General features: G+C 36.2%; 1 protein-coding gene across 5 annotated transcripts in view; it reads left to right on the top strand.

Moving 5' to 3' along the window:
• CABCOCO1 (ciliary associated calcium binding coiled-coil 1) overlaps window positions 1–18269 on the top strand; it is a 171695-nt gene extending 153426 nt beyond the window's left edge. For 2 of the 5 annotated variants that reach the window (XM_061161600.1, XM_061161603.1), the window contains 3 exons: window positions 10575–10697; window positions 11110–11250; window positions 16495–18269. In XM_061161600.1, coding sequence (XP_061017583.1) covers window positions 10575–10697; window positions 11110–11250; window positions 16495–16569 — 339 coding nt within the window. In that variant the 3' untranslated portion in view covers window positions 16570–18269. Of the gene's footprint in view, window positions 1–10574; window positions 10698–11109; window positions 11251–16494 lie in introns of those variants that run through there. The other 3 variants (XM_061161601.1, XM_061161602.1, XR_009696062.1) reach the window with 3 other exon arrangements.
• Window positions 18270–19518: the final 1249 nt, after the last annotated feature.

Below are 19518 nucleotides of genomic sequence, written 5' to 3' on the forward strand. Positions count from 1 at the left end.
TGCTTGTCCAAGTGGTATCATTTTTCAGGACAAACTTTTTAAACTGAATCAAAACTGATCAAACAGACTGGCATCCCTGAAAATGTTTTAATGGATGGTTACCGTAATGGAAGACTCAACACCTAATGAATAACTCCTGTGTACAGAAACCTGAACTGGGGTCCCAGAGACATGGTTCCTACCCTCACGAAGTTTCCACAAAGTGGTGGGAGATCACTCATCCATGGTTGTAACTCAAGGCACAATGTAGCAAGTACTATCAAGAGGAGCAGGCAATATTCTGAAGCACAAGAAAAAGGTCACTGAGGTGATTTGAGCTAGCCTGGAAGGCCAAATGGAATATCAGCTGGCAGGGATGAGGGAGAAATACCCTCCCAGGCAAGACACTGGTTGGGAAAGCACCTCCATTTATGCTTTTATTTTTCATATGAAAAAATATTTATTGAGCACCCCTCAAACTGTGGTGCTGGAGAAGACTCTTGAGAATCCCTTGGTCTGCAAGAAGATCAAACTAGTCAATCCTAAAGGAAATCAGTCCTGAATATTCATTGAAAGGACTGATGCTGAAGCTACAGCTACAATATTTTGGCCACCTGTTGCAGGAGCCAACTCATTGGAAAAGACCCTGATGCTGGGAAAGATTGAGGGCAGGAGGGGAAGGGGTCAACAGAGGATGAGATGATTGAAAGGTGTCACTGCTTCAATGGACATGAGTTTGAGCAAACTCCAGGAGACAGGAAAGCCTGGTATGCTGCAGTCCATGGTGTCGCAAAGAGTCGGACATGACTAAGTGACTGAACATCAGCAACACTGTGTGCTAGGCACTGTACGTATTTTGTGCAAGCCGGGTACCCCAGTATGGCTGGAGGTACTCAAGATCTATAAGGCGGGAATTTGGATTTGAAGCCTTCCCAATGGGCATTGTCGTGTAAAAGAAGGGAGTGGATCTGGCAGACATCACTGAAGTGCCCCCAACATGCTTTATGACTGATTTAATATCAGGGACAAGGGAGAGTTAAGTACTAAAGACAACCTCCGGGTTTTGAGTCTGACAACCAAAAAGCTGGTGATGCCATCAAGAGATAAAGCAAATGGAGGAGGAGCTGGTTTGGAGAAAATAAATAAGTAGAAATAAATGAACAAGCCGCAGCCTGTCTATTCCAGTAAGCACTAAGTGTGTAATCCAAATATTCCTCTACATCATGACATAAAAATATTGAATCTGAGGCTCTGTATAGGCTGGCGGCTGTGAGTCTTGTATAAATAGAGAAAAAACCACTTGAAATTTAGTAACATAGGATAGAACATCTGTAACTGGACTAGAGATGACCTAGTTCAACCCCCTAATTTTACAAATAAAGAAACCACATCTCAGACATACTCTCTACTGAATGGCAGAGCCAACCTAGGACTCCCACTGCACATTTAAGGGGGAAAAAAATCCAAATTTCTAAAACATTCAAATGTGGAATAAGGATACCACCTAAATTTTTCAGATGGTGAAAGACAGGGAAGCCTGGCGTGCTACAGTCCATGGGCTTGCAGAGTCAGACCCAACTGAGCCACTGAACAACAACAAATTTTTTCAGAGTTGCTGTTACTTCAGTTTTTTAACTAAACTAGAGTGATTTATTACTTATAGGTAAAAGGTCTTTTTGATAAAATCTCTTGCTGTTTGTCCACAGAGTCAGTTTTGTAGTTAATTTCAAAGAATTCAGATTCCATGAAAAGTCTCGAAACTTTATGATACCTAGAGCTGTTCCTTGCAAGGGAAGACATGCCTCTTCTTAGGTCCTTGAAACAATAATTGTCCCATGTACATAATAAGCGGCTGCCCTGCATGGAAGGAAGGGCTTGGGTGCTTCCTGAAAGAGCCATGTTTCTAGAATGCCAGGCACATAAGAATAATCAACAGCAACTTCCTCTGAAGCAAGAAAATCCTGCCCTGCTGACCAAAGAGTGCCTAATACAGTTAAAGAATTAGTTGAGATTTTTAAAAAGGAGGGGGAGGGAGGGGGTGGGAGCGAAGCAGAGAGAGAAGTATTTATAACTATGACAACATGTTTCCTTGTAATAATTTGTGAGCCCACTGGAGAAAAAAGAAACATATAAACTAAGAATAAAATATCCAAAATATAAACTTTATGCCTTCTGCAAATTTTCTTAAGTTAAAAATTAAGATTGAGGCTGACTAAAGTAAATGAGTATATTTTCATGGTCTCTTATTTCCTTGATGCTAAGGGTTACCAACTGATTTACAACTTCCTGTGTTGTTTTTTAATCTATATTTGTCAGCACATTTTTAATGTCAGATTACTTAAAATAGACACTTGGGCCTAAGAGGTCAGGAATAATAATATTCTGTTGACTTTTGTAAAGATTTCATAGCACTTACAAACATTCTAGTTTAGCCCAAAAAAGCTTTATATTTCTAAATAAAATAAATTTCAATATAGTTTTAAAGATTTTCTTTTTCTTCCAGCTGATGACTTTGGGACTGAAGTGTAGCTCAATCCATATACTTTGAAGTTAAGTAAATTGCATATGTAGCTTTCTCCAAATAGTTTTAGCCTCCTTTTACTCAGATAGCTTAAACTGGGAAAATAACAGAAAGTCCATGAAGAGACAAAGTCTAGAACCAAAGACTTCGGATTCTTCCATTGTAGTTTCTCTCCTAACCATTATGATGTGTAGTCTGTCATAATGTCTGCAAATTATAGATACTTGTTCAAAAGGAATATTTTCAAGTATAAAAGCCATGAAATAGCTTTATCTTCATATAAGCTATCATAAGATATAATTAAAGTGCAACATTTATAAAATCAAAATTTTAAATTTATATTTCATATTTCAGAATAGGCTCTCCAAAAAGATAATTGCATAACTCATCTTATTCTGACTAACTGATACTTAATTTCCTAATTCTTAAAACAAGAGGTAATTTATAGTATTTCCTCATTTTTAAGTACTAGAAACCTCAAATTTAAATAGAACATACTAGATGAAACCAAACAAAAATTCACCCACCATCAGGGCTGTTTGAAATAGTTTGCAGTGAGTTCAATGATATGCTTTTTAGAGTATAACTTAGTAAGCTAAACAGATACACTGTGAGTGGCTTCTAAAAGATATTTTTGAAAAGAATTAGTTTTTTTCTAATTATTTGTAATGGTACTAACCATATTTTCAGTCTCTCACCCTGAGGAAATTGCACAATAAGGACAATTCAAGAGTCAGAAGTACAGTGTTGAACTTCGTATTTGTAAGAGCTCTGGTATTTTGATTTTCACAAGAAAGACATGTTGAAAGTTTGCCCTAACTCTGCTTTTGACAAAATTTGTTAAAGGAAATCTTTTTAATTGAACTCAATCTGAGAAACAACAAGCCACATTGGATACTGGAAAATGAAAAATAAACAGAGTGATAAATTGGGGGTGGGGGAAAGAAGCAGATTTTCTAATTCTGAAAGTTGAACATAAACACTCTCCTTTTCTAAATAAGGTGATTTGCCATAGTCCTGACCAAGCCACATACCGACCTAATTGTGTCATGCTGTCTAAGTCCCAAAAGAGAAGTTGTTGGTGGGTCCAAGGAATTCATCAAATAAAAGGGCATTGGATATATGTTTGGTATTTTAAAAATTGAGACTATATGGAAACAGGGTGATGGGATGTCATCATTAACAAATTCTTCTGAGTTAATTGGATTGCTTGGGTGATGTTCCAATTAAATATAGAAATAGCATAGACTAGTATCCCCATCATGGCTACTCTAATCTGTCTTCCAGTGCTGGCATGAGAAAGATGATCCTTTCCATAATAACAGTAATTATAAATGATAGTAATATAATACACCTTCAGGTTTAATAACAGTTTCCCTTTGAAGAACTCCCAACATTTTCACCAACATTATCTAATTTGTGCCTTGAAACAATTAGCCAGGTAGCAATTATCATTATCTTCCTTTTACAGATAAATAAACTGAGGCCTAGGGATTTCTTAGCATCACACAATTAGGAATAGAACCAAGTCTAAAACCTATAATTCAGTTCTGTATCTTCCAGATTATTGCCATCTTTAGAAAATATCTGAGTATCTGAAGGACTGTTCTATCCCTCAGGAAGTGTTTGTACCAGAGCCAGATCAAAACATCTTTTCCTCTTAGATTGCCTTCACAGTATAAGAAGGTACTCTTTTTCAAATTCATTAGAGAGTATTTTGTTGTCTGAGGTCTTTAAGATAGGGGTACTCAGATTTCTTTTCAAATTAGAGGGTTGGCCTTAAACAGAAGTACACTTAGAAATACTAAAGATGTCTAAAATACCCTGGAATCAATTTCTTTAACTATCTAACTTAAAAAAAAATTTAAGCCCAAGTTAAACAAGATCAAATCAAGAGATATAAATAAAGTGGGCACAAGGTGTTAACTGGAGTGTCCTAGCCAGATTGCGAATTGGTTTACTGGTGCCTGCCAATTTAAATTCCTCCTTGCAGCTTTAGCTGAACTGGGTAGTCTTCATTTCCTGTCCTAACTTGTTGTACTGTGTTACCGTTCACTGTTTAGGTGATTAGCATGTGAATCTGATGGTCTCGGAGCTCTATTAAGTTATAAATGTTCAAACTACCAGTATGCTGTGGATAAAAATAGAAGTTGCTATTAGATGTCTATTCATACCCTGCAGAAGCCTGGCAACATTTTGAACCTTTTCAAAATGTAAATACTGCATATTAAGCATAGGAAAGAAAATTAATGTGCTGCATTTGCGAATTTACTTCCAAGTCAAAAATGCAACTGGGGAGGAGGACTCCTAGCAGAATTGATATTCTACATTTATAGGGTCTATTAAGAAATTTATAATGGCCTGAACACAAAAGAAAAACACTTTAGAAATGGATTAATTAAAGTTTCTCCGATAATCTCAGCTTTTGAATTTCCTCTCTTTTCATTTTAAATTTATGGCCTCAGTATGACATTACCAGAGTTGATTGTGTTTTGCAGGTGGCATTCATGTGTTGGTATTTTATGTGTTGTATATTGTGGGCAATGAGTTACAATTTGTGTTAAAATTTTCCAGAATGACACAATATGTCTTAATTAGACTTGCAAATGAGTAATGCTTTTTCTCAAGAGGAGAAAATAGTTAAAACATTATAGGACTTCTTGTGCCTTTTTTCCTTAGTATTGGGGAAGTTTACCATGAAGTTTTCTTTTTGAAACTTTGACATTTTGTAGTAAACTCTGGTTTACCTATGATGCCATCATCTGACAATTCCAAAAAATGTCTCTCTGAAGCATATCAGTTTTTTTGTGTCTGTAGCTCAAAAAGAGTTTAATGAATTTTTCTTGTTTTTTGCCACTCAGAACAATAGAAAATTGTCATTTCAATGGCATTTTTAATATTTTGACTAACTTAACTGAATTTAATAATTGCCATCTTAATCATGGATTTCAGTGATACAAATACTAGTGACAAATCACCTATGGTTTTTCCAAAGAAAAACTATACTAAATAAACAGTAAGCAAAAACAAACAACAAAAATAAGAAAACAAGTAACAAAAACAATAAACTAGAGTTAATACAAACTGGAGTTAATGCTACCAATAATGTTAACACATAAAGTAGAAAAAGAAAACATGAAGTAACACAATTTTCAGATAAGATCTTTATACTTCTCAAACACAGAAATATCTAGAAGCAGATTTTAATTCCTGTAAGTATTTTTTAGACCTAAACTGACCCTGTCCTGAGTTCCAGGAGGTTGAAAATCCCTATTATTTATTCCTGTAGTAAATGTCCATTTCATACTGAATATGTAAATTCTTAAACGACTTCTAGTGATTTCATTTGGCTTGTAAGTAAAGATCTTGGATGTTTTTAAAGCTGCATAATGTTTGGTGATGAAATTTTGTACTTATGAGTATAAATTATGCCAAAAGCCATTTACTTGATATTCTTTAAATACCATGGCACAATTCAACTAAACTCAGATTATAAACCATCTTAAATAACACTAATGCAGTGTGCACTTAATGAACACTATAGCCAACTTAAGTTAATTTTCATGTAACAGATAACATCTGGGGGAAATGTATACTGGTAAGTTATGCAAAACAAATTTTCTAGCGACCACATCTGTAGATGTTATTTATTGTATGTTCACATAACAGTTCATTATTCTATTTAGAAATCTATTCTCTTCTTTATTAGAGCTTTTAATGTACTCACCTTAGTTCAAATGGCCTGCTCATTATCAGAAAAAATATAAATGGCATTCACATGGAACAACATGATTGTTTTTATTATATCCATTTGTGTGCAAGCATTCAAAAATGGCAAAAGAAACACATTTATTGCTTTACATTCAAAGTAATATTTAGGGGGTATTTGAAAGTCAGGCAAAGCCAATCATTTGGTCAAATGATGTACGTGTATAATCAGAAACTCCTGATTTTTAATCCCAGCATTAGGCCTCAGGCAAATCACTTAAAGTCTTTCTCTTTGTTTTCTGATCTGAAGATTATGGGTGCTATTCTCTTTTAGACTAAAAGAGGGGGTTGCTAAACCAGAGTACCAAATAGGACTATTTTTTTATAAACATACTTTATCCCTTTTCTGTTTTTATTTTTCAGATTTAAGAGGTAACGTATTATACTTTTGAGGGAAAAAATATGAGACAATTACAGTTCTACAGGAATATATAAAATAGTTATAAAACTAGTTTAATTTGCTTCAGCTATTCATAGACTTGAGGAAATTATAACGTTCTTTCAGAAAATCTAACTTAATAAAGCTGACCATGTCTTTCTGTTTTAAATAGATTTTTTTACAGAACCAGTGATGTTGTAAAACATGAGGTTTTGTTAAAAAAAAAAAATACAAAGGCCTAATTGTATTTTTTAAAGAAAGTATTGCATCAGACGGTTTCATTTAAACATATTTGCTGGCTCTGTGCTCTCACCACAATTATTGATTCTAATTTTCCTTAAACTTGTTTTCTAAAAAGGCTACTTAATGGGGAAAAAAATCACTATGATGCTTCTGGGCACTATGTTTATTTCAAGCTATATATTTGAAAATGTACTTTCGTATTACTAATGAAATGACTTTACATTTACCCTCATCTGAAATTGGGACATTTCTCTCCCTTATAGTATCTTACTAACATAACCAAATATAGACCCTTTGTGAAAGAAAAACATAGCTGTGGTTTGGTTCATTGATAGTATGCAAAACACCCTGAAGTAAAGAAATCCTCACTGCCAGTTATTGTACATGAATCAAATAAATGAATAGCTGTATGAGCTACACTCAAAAATCAAGGAAAAGAAAGCCTAGTTCTGAGTCAGAGGTTCAGGTTCTTGGGATAAATAGGAGCTTCACCCCACCAAAGAAACGATGATGTGGAACTAAGGAGTTCCAAGTTTCAAAGTGGGTGCCCAGTACACACACACATGCACACATGCACACACACGCACCAGTGCCAAAGACTAGCAAAACAGAGGAGTTGGAGTTGGCAAGCAGTTCAGATAAACTTTATAAAGAAATCCAGACCACACGGGATTTAAGGAATAAAATAAGATCTGTGAGCACAAATATCTGTTTGCTCTAAGTATTTAAATGTTGGAAGTATTAAATTTGTTGGAAGAAAGGATACAGGTGGGCAGACGGTAGAATTCTCTACTACCAGGTTGGAGATGTGAGCTATTGATGACTTCCACCAAAGGTAAAGAAAATTAGCAGAAAGGCTTAGCCTGTGTATGGAAAACTATACCAGCAAGACAGATATGGCAAAAGCAACAAGATAAAATTCTCCTTCATTAAAAGAAAATACTTGTACCTTGCAGGTTATCTCCTGCTTACTTTCTCAGTGCCTGTGGTAAATCAAATAAATACCAGTCAATTCCTTTCTATCTTCTTTTTTCAATGTCTAACTCACTACCACTCCCCTCAAATTTCTAGATTCACCCTATATTAAAGTCAGCTTTAGTGAATTTAGTCTCCTTTAGTCAACCAAGTAAATACCTCATTATCTTCCCTTGTCTCAGGATTCCTATATACAGCTTATTTATTTTATCTATAATGTTTCAGAAGACACTAAAATATATTTAACTATTTCACTTTTCTAGCTTAGTAAAATAAAGTGCAATGTAAAGTGTAGGAGGATAAAAAAGCAAGCATGCTGAAAAAATGTACAAATAATTTTGTGAGGAGATGAAAATGCTTGGATGTCCCATTTAGGAAAAAAGAATATTTTCCTAATGTGAAGAGACAGAAAGATTATTCTGATACAGCTTTTTCGATCTTCTATTTTTATTAACATTTAGTCATCTTGGTCAATTTAGGATGAATAATCTGGAATGATGTCATCTAACAGAATAAAGATTAAGGGCTTAATAATATCAGCAACTGCCAAATGTGGCAACATGAGGACATATTACAGTTTACTGAAAACGGCATAGGCCACAAAATCAGCACACCAGGGCTTAACTCCTAGCCCTGTCACCAAGTAATTATTTGACCTTAAGCCAATCATTTAATCTCTTGATTTCCAAATTGCCTTGACTATAAAGTTATAACACTTCAGGCCTTATATATATTTATACCAAGCAGCAACTTCCTATAAGATCAAATTAAAATTAGTAATACAAATTCAAGGCAAAACATATTGGTATGACCAGGCAATAACCTAGCCTTCAGTTCATTCCAAAACCTATCTAAATTAAAAGTTGCTGCTGCTAAGTCACTTCAGTCGTGTCCGACTCTGTGTGACCCCATAGACGGCAATTCACCAAGCTCCCCTGTCCCTGGGATTCTCCAGGCAAGAACACTGGAGTGGGTTGCCATTTCCTTCTCCAATGCATGAAAGTGAAAAGTGAAAGTGAAGTCGCTCAGTCGTGTCCGACTCTTAGCGACCCCATGGACTGCAGCCTAACCAGGCTCCTCCGTCCATGGGATTTTCCAGGCAAGAGTACTGGAGTGGGTTAAATCATAAGTATTAGTATGTAAAAGATGAAGTATTATAATATGTGGAACAGTTAGAAATGAATATTATGATTTCAGGGTTTTTCCAGGCCCCATGGGATAGTAATTATTTGGTGTTTTGGCATTTCTAGATTATTGTCTTAAAACTTGTAAGCACTTATTTTTTTTAATTTTTGTCTGCATCTGGTCTTAGTTGCAACACTCAGTCTTCTCTCTAGTTGTCATGAGCACGTTCCAGAGTACACGGGTTCAGTAGTTGTGGCACACGGGCTTAGTTGCCCTTAAGCACGTAGGATCTTGGGCTTCCCAGGTGGCAGGCACCGTGGCAAAAAATCCACCTGCAAATGCAGGAGACTCAAGACATAAGGGTTCGATACTTGGGTTGGGAACATCCCCTGGAGTAGGAAATGGCAACCTGCTCCAGTATTCTTGTCTGGAAAATTTCATGAACAGAGAAGTCTGGTGGGCTACAGTCAATGGACTCACAAAGAGTCAGACACAACTCGTGTGTGTGCTTATACACACACGCACACACACACACTACACACACACGGGATCTTAGTTCCCTGACCAGGGATCAAAGTAGCATCCGCTGCCTTAAAAGGCATATTCTCAACCACTGGGCCTTGAGGGAAGTCCCAAAACTCATAGTCTTAAGACTTTGTCAGCATACAGTGGGTAGCTTCATCTCAGAGCCATAAAAACAAGCTCCTAGGACCTTACTGAATAAATTGGAACATGGGTTTATTGATTTACAATGAGGAATGTAATAGGCATGAAGATCAGAGCACTCAACTGTAGAACTGAGTCATGTCTGTAGAACAACTGGGATGAGAAGTCAGATTATGATCAGAATGTTGCCTTTTAAACATGAAATCAAAGCAAGTGGAACCACTGAGATGCATCAGATGTTTAATGTCATCAGTACCCTCATCTCTGCTCTCTCTCTCAAGGCATGGTGAGATGGACACTTCTTTGACTTGTTTCTTCATTTCCACTGTTGACCACCCATCACCCTTCTCTGATTAGCACTATCTTGCCACAGAATTGTTAAATGCTTTCAGTGACATCTTGCCTTGCCCTCAGTATTTTTGCTTGACTTTGCACATCTTTCTAAGTTACTCTATGCTAACTTTGTACATTAACCTTTAGAACCTTTATTATCCTCATCACCAAGTTCTCATGGCCATTTCACCATTGTCTGCAAGAACAGCTAGACTCTACCCAGTAGTATCAATCACCACCAGGCTGTCATCGCGTGTTTTAAGATCAAACCCTCTGCCAGAACTGCAGAAGATGCACAGAGAACCTAAAACATGGTCTCTGCCTCCAGAGAACTTGTAGGCAGGAGGAAGGGAACACCGACCCATGGAACAATTCAAGATCAAGGCAGTATAAAATGAATTCCTAAACTACATAGTATAGAAAAATAAGACAGTGGGGGAAGGAAAATGCTAATTATCAGAGCACAAGAATTCAGAGTCAATGGCACTTAAAAAATAATAGACTTGGAACTTTATGTATATTGGCTGAAATTGTGGTTACTCACCAGAGCTTTTGTCATAATACAGCTCTTCTCTTCCCCTCTAGCAATTGATAGAGGTTGTGAATCCAGCAGATCACCCTTTCCCTGATCCTCTAGAAGAAGGAATCTCATTTGATATTTACTCAACATTCATAGAGCCACCTCCACCATTGGATATGGAAATAAAGGTATGTTTCCTTTTGTCTCTTACTTCACTGTGTCTCAGTATGATATTCTCTAGTAGGAGAAAAAGAACCAAATGCACTTCTATTTTCCTTCCGATCTTTCCTAGTTAAATATAAATGTTTCTTTTGGCATTGATTCACAGGTGAGCCAACTGAGGGTGATTCAGCAATTTTAATATTTTCTGCTCCACCTTCCCCAATCTCTACCTTCATTTTCTCTAAGTAGGTAAAAGTGCCGCTTACTGACCTGTCATGATGCTCATGAATAATGAAAATGCAGGAAAGCATCAAATCAAAATCCACCTAGATTGACATCATTTCTGATAGGAAAGCAGCCAAGAGAAGTCTGAGGTTACACATAAATCAGTAAAGGCTCCAGAAATTACTTGAGAGTTGTTTACATTTAATATTCTAGGGGTTGAATCAAGAACAAGGCCCTGAAGAGTCCCAGCCAGAAGCCGATACTTCAGAAACTGATCTGTTAGTTGGTTTCACCATTGAAGAGATAAAATCGGTGCTGGACCAAGTCACAGATGACATTTTAATCAGCATTCAGGTACTCAACCTTGATAGTGTGCTTACTTACTTTATTACTTGTTAATTAGCCAACCTCAACCTTAATGTCTGTAAACACTACCCACACTCTGCCAGCAAGAGTGATGCTGATGATGGAGGAGCTCAATGTAACATCTCCACATAACTGTCAGTTGAGTCATCTGAGACTCAGAATAAGATCGCAAAATAAATTCACTAATAGCACATTTTGTGGTGTGTTACCAGTTTACAGAATCATGCAGCATCAAGACCGATAAACATGTCATGCCCAGTCACACTGACTGACTGCTCATGAAGGAGTAATATTAGTAAACTTGTAAACAGTAAACACTAAAGCTCAGACCATCATTCTTAGCTTAGTCTTTCCATGAAATTCCTAAAGAGAGGCTTTCTTATCTTTGAACTCCTTCTCAGATAGGTTGTTCCTTTTCATAGATCAGTAAGAGCTAATGGATGTGTGAAAGTGAAAGTTGCTTAGTCCTATCCAACTCTTTAGTGAGTAGCCCTTCTCTTCTCCAGGGGATCTTCCCAGCCCAGGGATCGAACCCAGGTCTCCCACATTGCAGGCAGATTCTTTACCGTCTGAGCTGCCAGGGAAGCCTAGCTCATGGATATATATGTGTATATATATATGTGTATATATATATATTTATATATTAATGGTGTTTCCACTGACACCAATGGCTGCATGAAAATGGTGATGACAACAGCCATCTCAGTAGCAACTGCCAATGATGAATCAGTAGGCTAGCTTTATACTTAATTTTTTTCCTGTCCAAAAAAAACACCATTTCTACCTTGACAGAAAAGCTTGCATCATTTCCTAGGCAAAATGATTAAGAGTCATTTGCATATTTTGAGAGGATTTATAATTTCTTATGGAAATAAACATGAACCAGTAGGATATTATGCTGCATGTTTAAAATATGAATGCATCTCAGGGAAAGATTCAGTTTTTTTTTTGGACATGAGACGATATATAAAAAGCACTCTGCATTATCAACAATTTAGAGGGAATAAAAGATTAGCTTGGCAATAGCATACCTTGTTACTTGTTTAATCATCAAGTGTTAATGTACTATTTACATGAACATTTTAATAATTCGATGCCAACAGAATCAGCCAAAGTCCTCGGCTTAATAAGGGGTGTTTAGTGTTTACCAGAAATAGTGAAAGGACATGTTTTACACAAAGCTTTACTGTTAACAACCCCATGAATGTAATAACTGGTTACTCTGTAGACGGGCAGAGTGCAGCTGAATTAAGCTGAGTTCAAAACATACCTCCTCTCTAGATTTGATAACATTTCATCTAAATATAGTTTATGGATAATCATGGCCCTGGGCTCCTTTGTGATCCTGTGGCTCTGAAATTATCACCAAGGCCCTAGACAGTAATAAAATTGTTTGCAGGCCCTCAAGATTGAAAACATCTTTACTGAGGCCATGTTCCATGTAGTGAGCAGTATGTTTTTTAAATATTCATTGAAATTTTTTTAATATTGAGAGTCTGTAGCATTTATATCACTACCCTTATAGCAGAAGGAATATGATGGTTCTGTGTGTAAGTGTTGTCCCACTGGCCTGTAGCTATCCTTACTGGGCCTGGAAGTCCATTAGCTGGCTCATCTAAATGTAATTAGGCATAGAAAGAACTTTGGACACTGAACGACAAGATCCCCCATCTGGTCGAGAATTAGGCATAGAAAAGACCAGAGGTAAGGGATGCAGATCTTTCAGGTGCCTTGATCATTTCCATGTTAAGTAGATTCATGGACATTAGCCTGAGCCAAATTATTGCCAGTTTTTCAATAAAATGGCTTGATGATGTTTATTTATACAGTGTCTCAAGATAGCAAACCCCTTTATATATTTTCTCTCAATAATCCTAGTAAACTCCATTTGAATTAGGCAGGCATTTCTCTAATAAGTAAATTGAAAACTGAGAGAAACAGAAATATTAAGTCATTGGTCCAGGGTTTCCAGGGTCAGAAGTTGATGAAAGACCCTGATTGGGAGCTGTGAACTGGGTTCTAGTTCTAATTCCAGTGTTATCCACAAAAACCACATAACCTCTAATATCACAACCAGACTACTTTGGTTTTTAATACTCCAGTGGTGTGGCACTTTTTCAGTGTTTACTGTTGTGTCTTGGTCAAATTCCAAGTTGGGTAATTACTCTCTGCCTACCTAAATTTCTCCCTGTTTTAAATGGCTAAGTTATTTTCCACTTCTAAAACCTGCCTTCCAGTGTTCTTCACTCTTAAAACTGTCTCATCCCTGTTCAAAGGTAGCCACTTATCAATGGTCAGTGCATATAAACCAGTGACTTGCTGTAGGAACATTTAATGAATTATTATTTGTAAGATATTTTAAATTTTCCAATAGTTTTTTCTCCTTCTTTATCTAAAAATCATACTCAAAAATATAAAATGGTAAAAATCATAGTCTATTATAATTTTTGTAGGAAAAGGCAGTAGTGTATTCATGTTTTGAGTACAGTTTTTCTCAGAGCTCATTCTCCATTGTGGTTACAAGCATATTTCACTTTCTGTAATTCAGAAATTTCTGAAAATAGTGTGAATCCTTAAATTTTTTATGTTAATCTACTTACTTTCCCATTGACTCACTTTATAGCTTCAGAAATTTATTAAGAATGAAGTTATCTTGGCCCTGAGATGTTAATTAAAATTATACTGAATAGAGCAAACATTTTAAGCTTATATAGCCTAGGTATTTTAATTTTAAAGATACATTTAAAATGAAATTAGTTTGGCCCTGAGTTATATAATAAAAATTATACCCAATGGAGCAAACTTTAATATATTTAAAGAATTATATTTCAGAGAAATATGAGTGCTAGCACTAAATTCTTGCATTCGTATTTCAGAGAAATATGAATGCTAGCACTAAATTCTTTCATTAAATGTTGGCTGTTGGCCCTATCTTAAGCAGTAGAGTAAAATAATGTGAAAACCTTAAGAGAAGTTTGCCATCTTGGGACTGTAGGTATTTTTAGGTCAACTTCCCAGGTTAGAAAATCTGAGTGGGAAATCACGTCAAGAAGTGATCACTGAGAGGCTGTTAGACCCAGGTCATGGATTTTCCATTCTTTCCTAAAAGGCAATAGAACCATACCCTATCCTGGGGCTTGTATATAGCACATTTGGTCATCAGTGTTCTGAGGATTAACATGGAGACACTGTAGACCAAGGACAACCTGTTCTCAACCATATGGGGGATCTTGTCGTCCAGTGTCCAAAGTACTGATCACCATGGTCTGGAGATCTGAGATGTGTCCCTCAGTCAGCACAACTCTAGCAGGCATGCTCCTGACCTTCAGGAGCCTTTCCCCCAGAGCCCTCACTTGCTGGCAGTCAATTCTATCTCAGTGAAATACCAAAAAGACCTCCAGGTTAATGTGAAAACCCTGATGAGAAAGGGAAACAGAAGCTGGAAGATAATAATACGTCAGTTCCTTAGTTAAAAAGAAATGAGATTATTGGTGGACCTAAAATACATCTAATTGAAAGTGCAAAGAGTCAATTATCTAGTTAGACCAGTGCTTCCCAATCCTTTGGAACTGTAACAGAATCATTTCTTCAAACTATTTCATGCCCTGTATGATATAATATATAGCCTGCCATAAAGAAATAGAAGTAATATTTTTTTAAAATATAGCACAATATCATGATAATGAAATAGTATAACATCAGTGAATATATCACAGAATTGGGAGTTAGAATTATGAATTTAAAAGTTAACACACTTGGAATTATGAATTTAAAAGCCAACATACATGAAATTTAACATACTTAATTTTAAACTACTTAATTTTTCGATGAGAACTAAAGGTGGTTAAGTGACCTGCCCAAAGCTGCGGAGCTAAACTAATCCCTAGGTCTCCGCATTCCTAGACCCTTCCTCCTTTCAGCTCTCCCAAAATTATGCCTGAGGGGATTATAGGTTCCTAAAAATAAGACATTTCTTTTGTAACCTGGATAGCCATGCTCATCCTTCATTGCCTCCTTCACTTAGCACCAAGAAAGGAAAAGAGGAAAAGCCAGAGGGCAGACTTGACCCCAGGACTTGATAAAACTTGAGCCAAAAAAGACATACTCGTGCGAGAACCTAGAATTATTGGCACCAATGTGATCTTTTCAGAAATAGTTGCTCTTTACTGTGAAAGTGAAACAATATCTCAACAGATAAGGCAAGCAGGTGGACCTTTCAAAACTAGCTGTTATAATTACACTTATAAATAAATAAATAACAATGAAGTTATATTTGGACCAAAATCAGTATTTGATTTTTTTAATTTCTTCTATATAAATTAAAATGTTTTTTAAAATAGTTACCCTGATGACCTTAAATTAGGTCATAGGCATTAAAATTCTACATTTCTAATTACTTATTAACATTTATGTGTATGAACTATTCCTCATATGCTTGTTGACTATTTTAAATCACCTAAACAAAGGCCCCAGTTTTACCATGCCACTGGTTTCTCTATACATAAGTTTATAATCCATGATGAAAAAAGGAAGACATTTCCAGGGCTACAAATGTTCAGCTAATGTGAAAATATTTTTGGAATTGCACAGGTAGCAATGTTAGTCCACAGAATATCACTGCCAGAGGCTAAATGCTATCATAGCCACAGCAAACACGAAAACCTGCCAGCAGCTGCTTACTTTTTTATACCAAAACTATATCACAAAGGGCATAATTTCAAGAGTTGTATATGTGGCAAATACTCTTTAATTATGAGAATCATTCTAATTGTGAGATTATTTGTGTTATGATTTCACAACAGAAGCTTTCTGGAATCCCAATTAGAATGTATCACATGGGAGACAAAAACATCCATTGCAGCGGGGCGGCAGAACCAACAACACTGCAGTAACTGGGCCTAGAGCAGTTACTCTGATTCGGCGCTTGTTGGTAAAGTCTGTCTGAAAATGCAGACAAATTAGCCTATCTTCCAACACAAGCCTATGTGAAAAATGCTGTCCAAATACCACTTCCTGTTCATAGCAGACATGCTATACATTGGGAATGTGCAGAGAAATATGATAAAGTGTTATCACATCACTACAGGCTGAAACACAGCTATGTCTGCAAAACAGGAAGGTGTGTGAGGGATAATGTCTGTCTTTAGGCACTATAGTATGTCAAAACCACAAAGACAATGTGCAGCAAAAGATAGCTCCATCATAACCACTTTTTTATGATTGTCTTCACAGACTGAGATAAATGAAAAGCTGCAAATGCAGGAAGAGGCCTTTAATGCACGAATAGAAAAATTGAAAAAGGCCTGAGGACTCCGAACCGGGAGAGTGATACTAAAACTTCACAAAACAAACAAAACCGGCTGGATTCATAGACTCTCTAGAGCACCAGATCTCCTTCATTTAGTTGAGCAAGGAAAACCAAGCCCCACTTCTTATTATCCTAACTAATTAGAAAAGTATTGGCCCCAATTTCTCTATCTCCTGTCCCATAACAACCTCTGAATTTATTGCACTGTGTGTAATAAGAACATTTTTACATAAGAGTTTGGAGAACCATATATAAAAATACAATTACTTTTATAATACTCCTTTGACATTTTGACTAGTAAAGTTATTCATCTTCAAGGAGAATGAAGTCAACATTTTAAAATAGAGAAGAAGAATAGTGATTTTATCCATATTGACCCACATGAACTCTGCCACATTGCTGAAGCCTTGTGAACACAGACCACCACCACACTGCTGAGGGTAAAATTTGCTAAACAATAGCAATTCAAATGCATGTACTAGGGTTTTTTTTTTTTTTTTCTCCTTAAATCAGTTGGTTTTCTTATTTAAATGTTTCAGTGTGAAACCAATTTTCTGAAATTATATAATGCAGTTTGAAGCACTTTAATTTATTCTGTACTGTATTTGTTATTTCTAATCTTGTTACTCTCCCGGGAGAATACATGACCTATATAAAAAGAAGCAATGTATAAATGGTTATTAAAGACCAACCTATATATAGATTGTAAAAATCTTAAATACAAATCAAACTCACAGAGCTCTTAAAATTAACCATTATATTGCAGTAGAATGATTGAAAACATCTCAAGCCTTTAAATACCATTATTAAAAATATAATTTCAAAAGTAAATATCCATTTGCCAACTGATTGTCCCTAGTTTGGCAAATTAAATTGACTACTACCTCAGCCCTTTCCCAATTTCTGAGACTTCAGAGTGTTCTAGAATGTAGAGCATTGCAAGGAGGGGACCATTTCTTCAAGAAGTTTCCAGTTTATATTGGAACCAAATGTACTTGCATCTGGGTGGCGCTTGGTTGAATATGTTCTGTCCGTGCTCTGAGCTTGGGCTATAACCTTGCTTACTGCATCAGTACCAAGGGGACTGCCCAAAATATATTCATTTAGGGCAGAGACAGATCTGGAAGCATTTGGTTTTTTTAACTACACTGATCAGCAAAGTAAGAGAAGTCCCTAAGATGAAACTGTGTTTTATTGTTCATGCAGTTCTGAGTCTGGAAGGCCTGAATGAGCTAAGGTTTCTTGAGCTGTCCTTCCTAACTGAAAATGCTGATGGCCATCAGAGATCACTAGAAAGGCTCACAAGTCTTAATTTCATCAATCCGTCTTTTTTCCAGGGAAAACAGAGGTGAAACTAGAGAAACCACAAGTAGGAAATAAAGGAGCTTCTTAAAATACCCGTACAGCTTCAAATGCAACCATTGGCACAACAGTGGACCTCCATTTCTAATAAAGAATGCTGATTTTGAGCAAAGGTACAAAGAGTTCAAAACTGAATAAAAAATAAGCAGTTGGATCCCTAAAAAAAAACTACACAAAAACAATACGCTATATGAACGCTGAAAGCCTGCCTCTGGAGTGACTCCCAGGGTCTGATGTGTGACTTTGGACAGGCTGCTCACCCTCTAATTGGTCATCTGTTAAGTGAAGATAATACTTATTTTTTGCGGTTGTTCTGATAACTCAATAAATTCACATTAAAGGATTTTTTTTTAAGGTTTGGTTTCTGTTTACTTCTTAGGATAACCCAAAACCCACTGCCCATCCTTGATACCTACTGTCCAGTTGTTTGGGGCAACCACCTTGCCAGACTTCCCAGCCTTCTCTGTCTCTCCACTAGAACATGTGGATCAGTTACATCCCCCCGTGGTAACTAACTTGTCACCCTGTTTTCTTATGTTTTTAGTGTTAGAGCAGCCCAGGGATCCCTGCAATAGCCTGACTGTAACATCTAATAATAGGAGAAAGAGCAATTGTAGTAGCAGTAACTACAAATTTTAATTCACAGTCTCTACTCTTTTAAATTAATTTTGAATCAATAAAGCAATATATGCATGTTATTACCAAAAAAAAGGAAAAAAACAGTGTAGACAATGAAAAATAAATTTCATCCTGGCTAGGTACCTTCATTTCTTTTCCCATGAGGCAACCACAGCTTTCAGTACGTCCATGGGAAAATATTTTTTGCCCATTTAAACAACTGGATACTTGTATAGAGTGGTCTTCTTTAAAAACACACACACACAGTTTGCATTATTCTTTACATTGTTTTTTTGTGAAATAATATATCTTAAGATAATTCTCTAGCAGTATTTTTTAGTGACAGCCCATGGGGTTCGTAGAGTTGGATGTGACCGAGCACACACTTTTTAATGACTACGTATTGAGTATTTCATTTTAGAAATTCCATAACTTTTTAACTATTTCTATTAATGGACTTTGTATTGTTTTCAGTACTTTTGCTTGGAGAAGGAAATGGTAACCCACTCCGTATTCTTGCCTGGGAAATCCCATGGACAGAGGAGCCTGGTGGACAACAGTTCATGGAGTCGGACGTGACTGAGCAGCTAACACACACTTCTGCTATCACAATGTCATGTTGCCATCTGTGTGAACATGTTTGATTATACCTCAGGAATGAATTCCTAAGGAGAGAAATTTCTAGGTCAAATTTTATTTGCATTTCCAATTTTGATAGATATTGCCAACATGCCTTCCAAGGATATTTTACCAACAGTGTATGATAACTCTTTCTTTACATCATTAATAACAGATGCATTAGACAGTTTTTTATCTTTAGTATTCTGATAGAAAATGCTGTCAAACTCTTGCTTTAATTTGCTTTTACTGCTTTACCCCACAAAGATTGAGCACCTTTCATATGTTTATAAGCAAATTTAAATATATATGTATATATGTATACATATATATATATTGTGTATGTACAT

Source organism: Dama dama, chromosome 15, assembly GCF_033118175.1.
Source record: "Dama dama isolate Ldn47 chromosome 15, ASM3311817v1, whole genome shotgun sequence".
NCBI classification, from domain to species: Eukaryota; Metazoa; Chordata; class Mammalia; order Artiodactyla; family Cervidae; genus Dama; species Dama dama.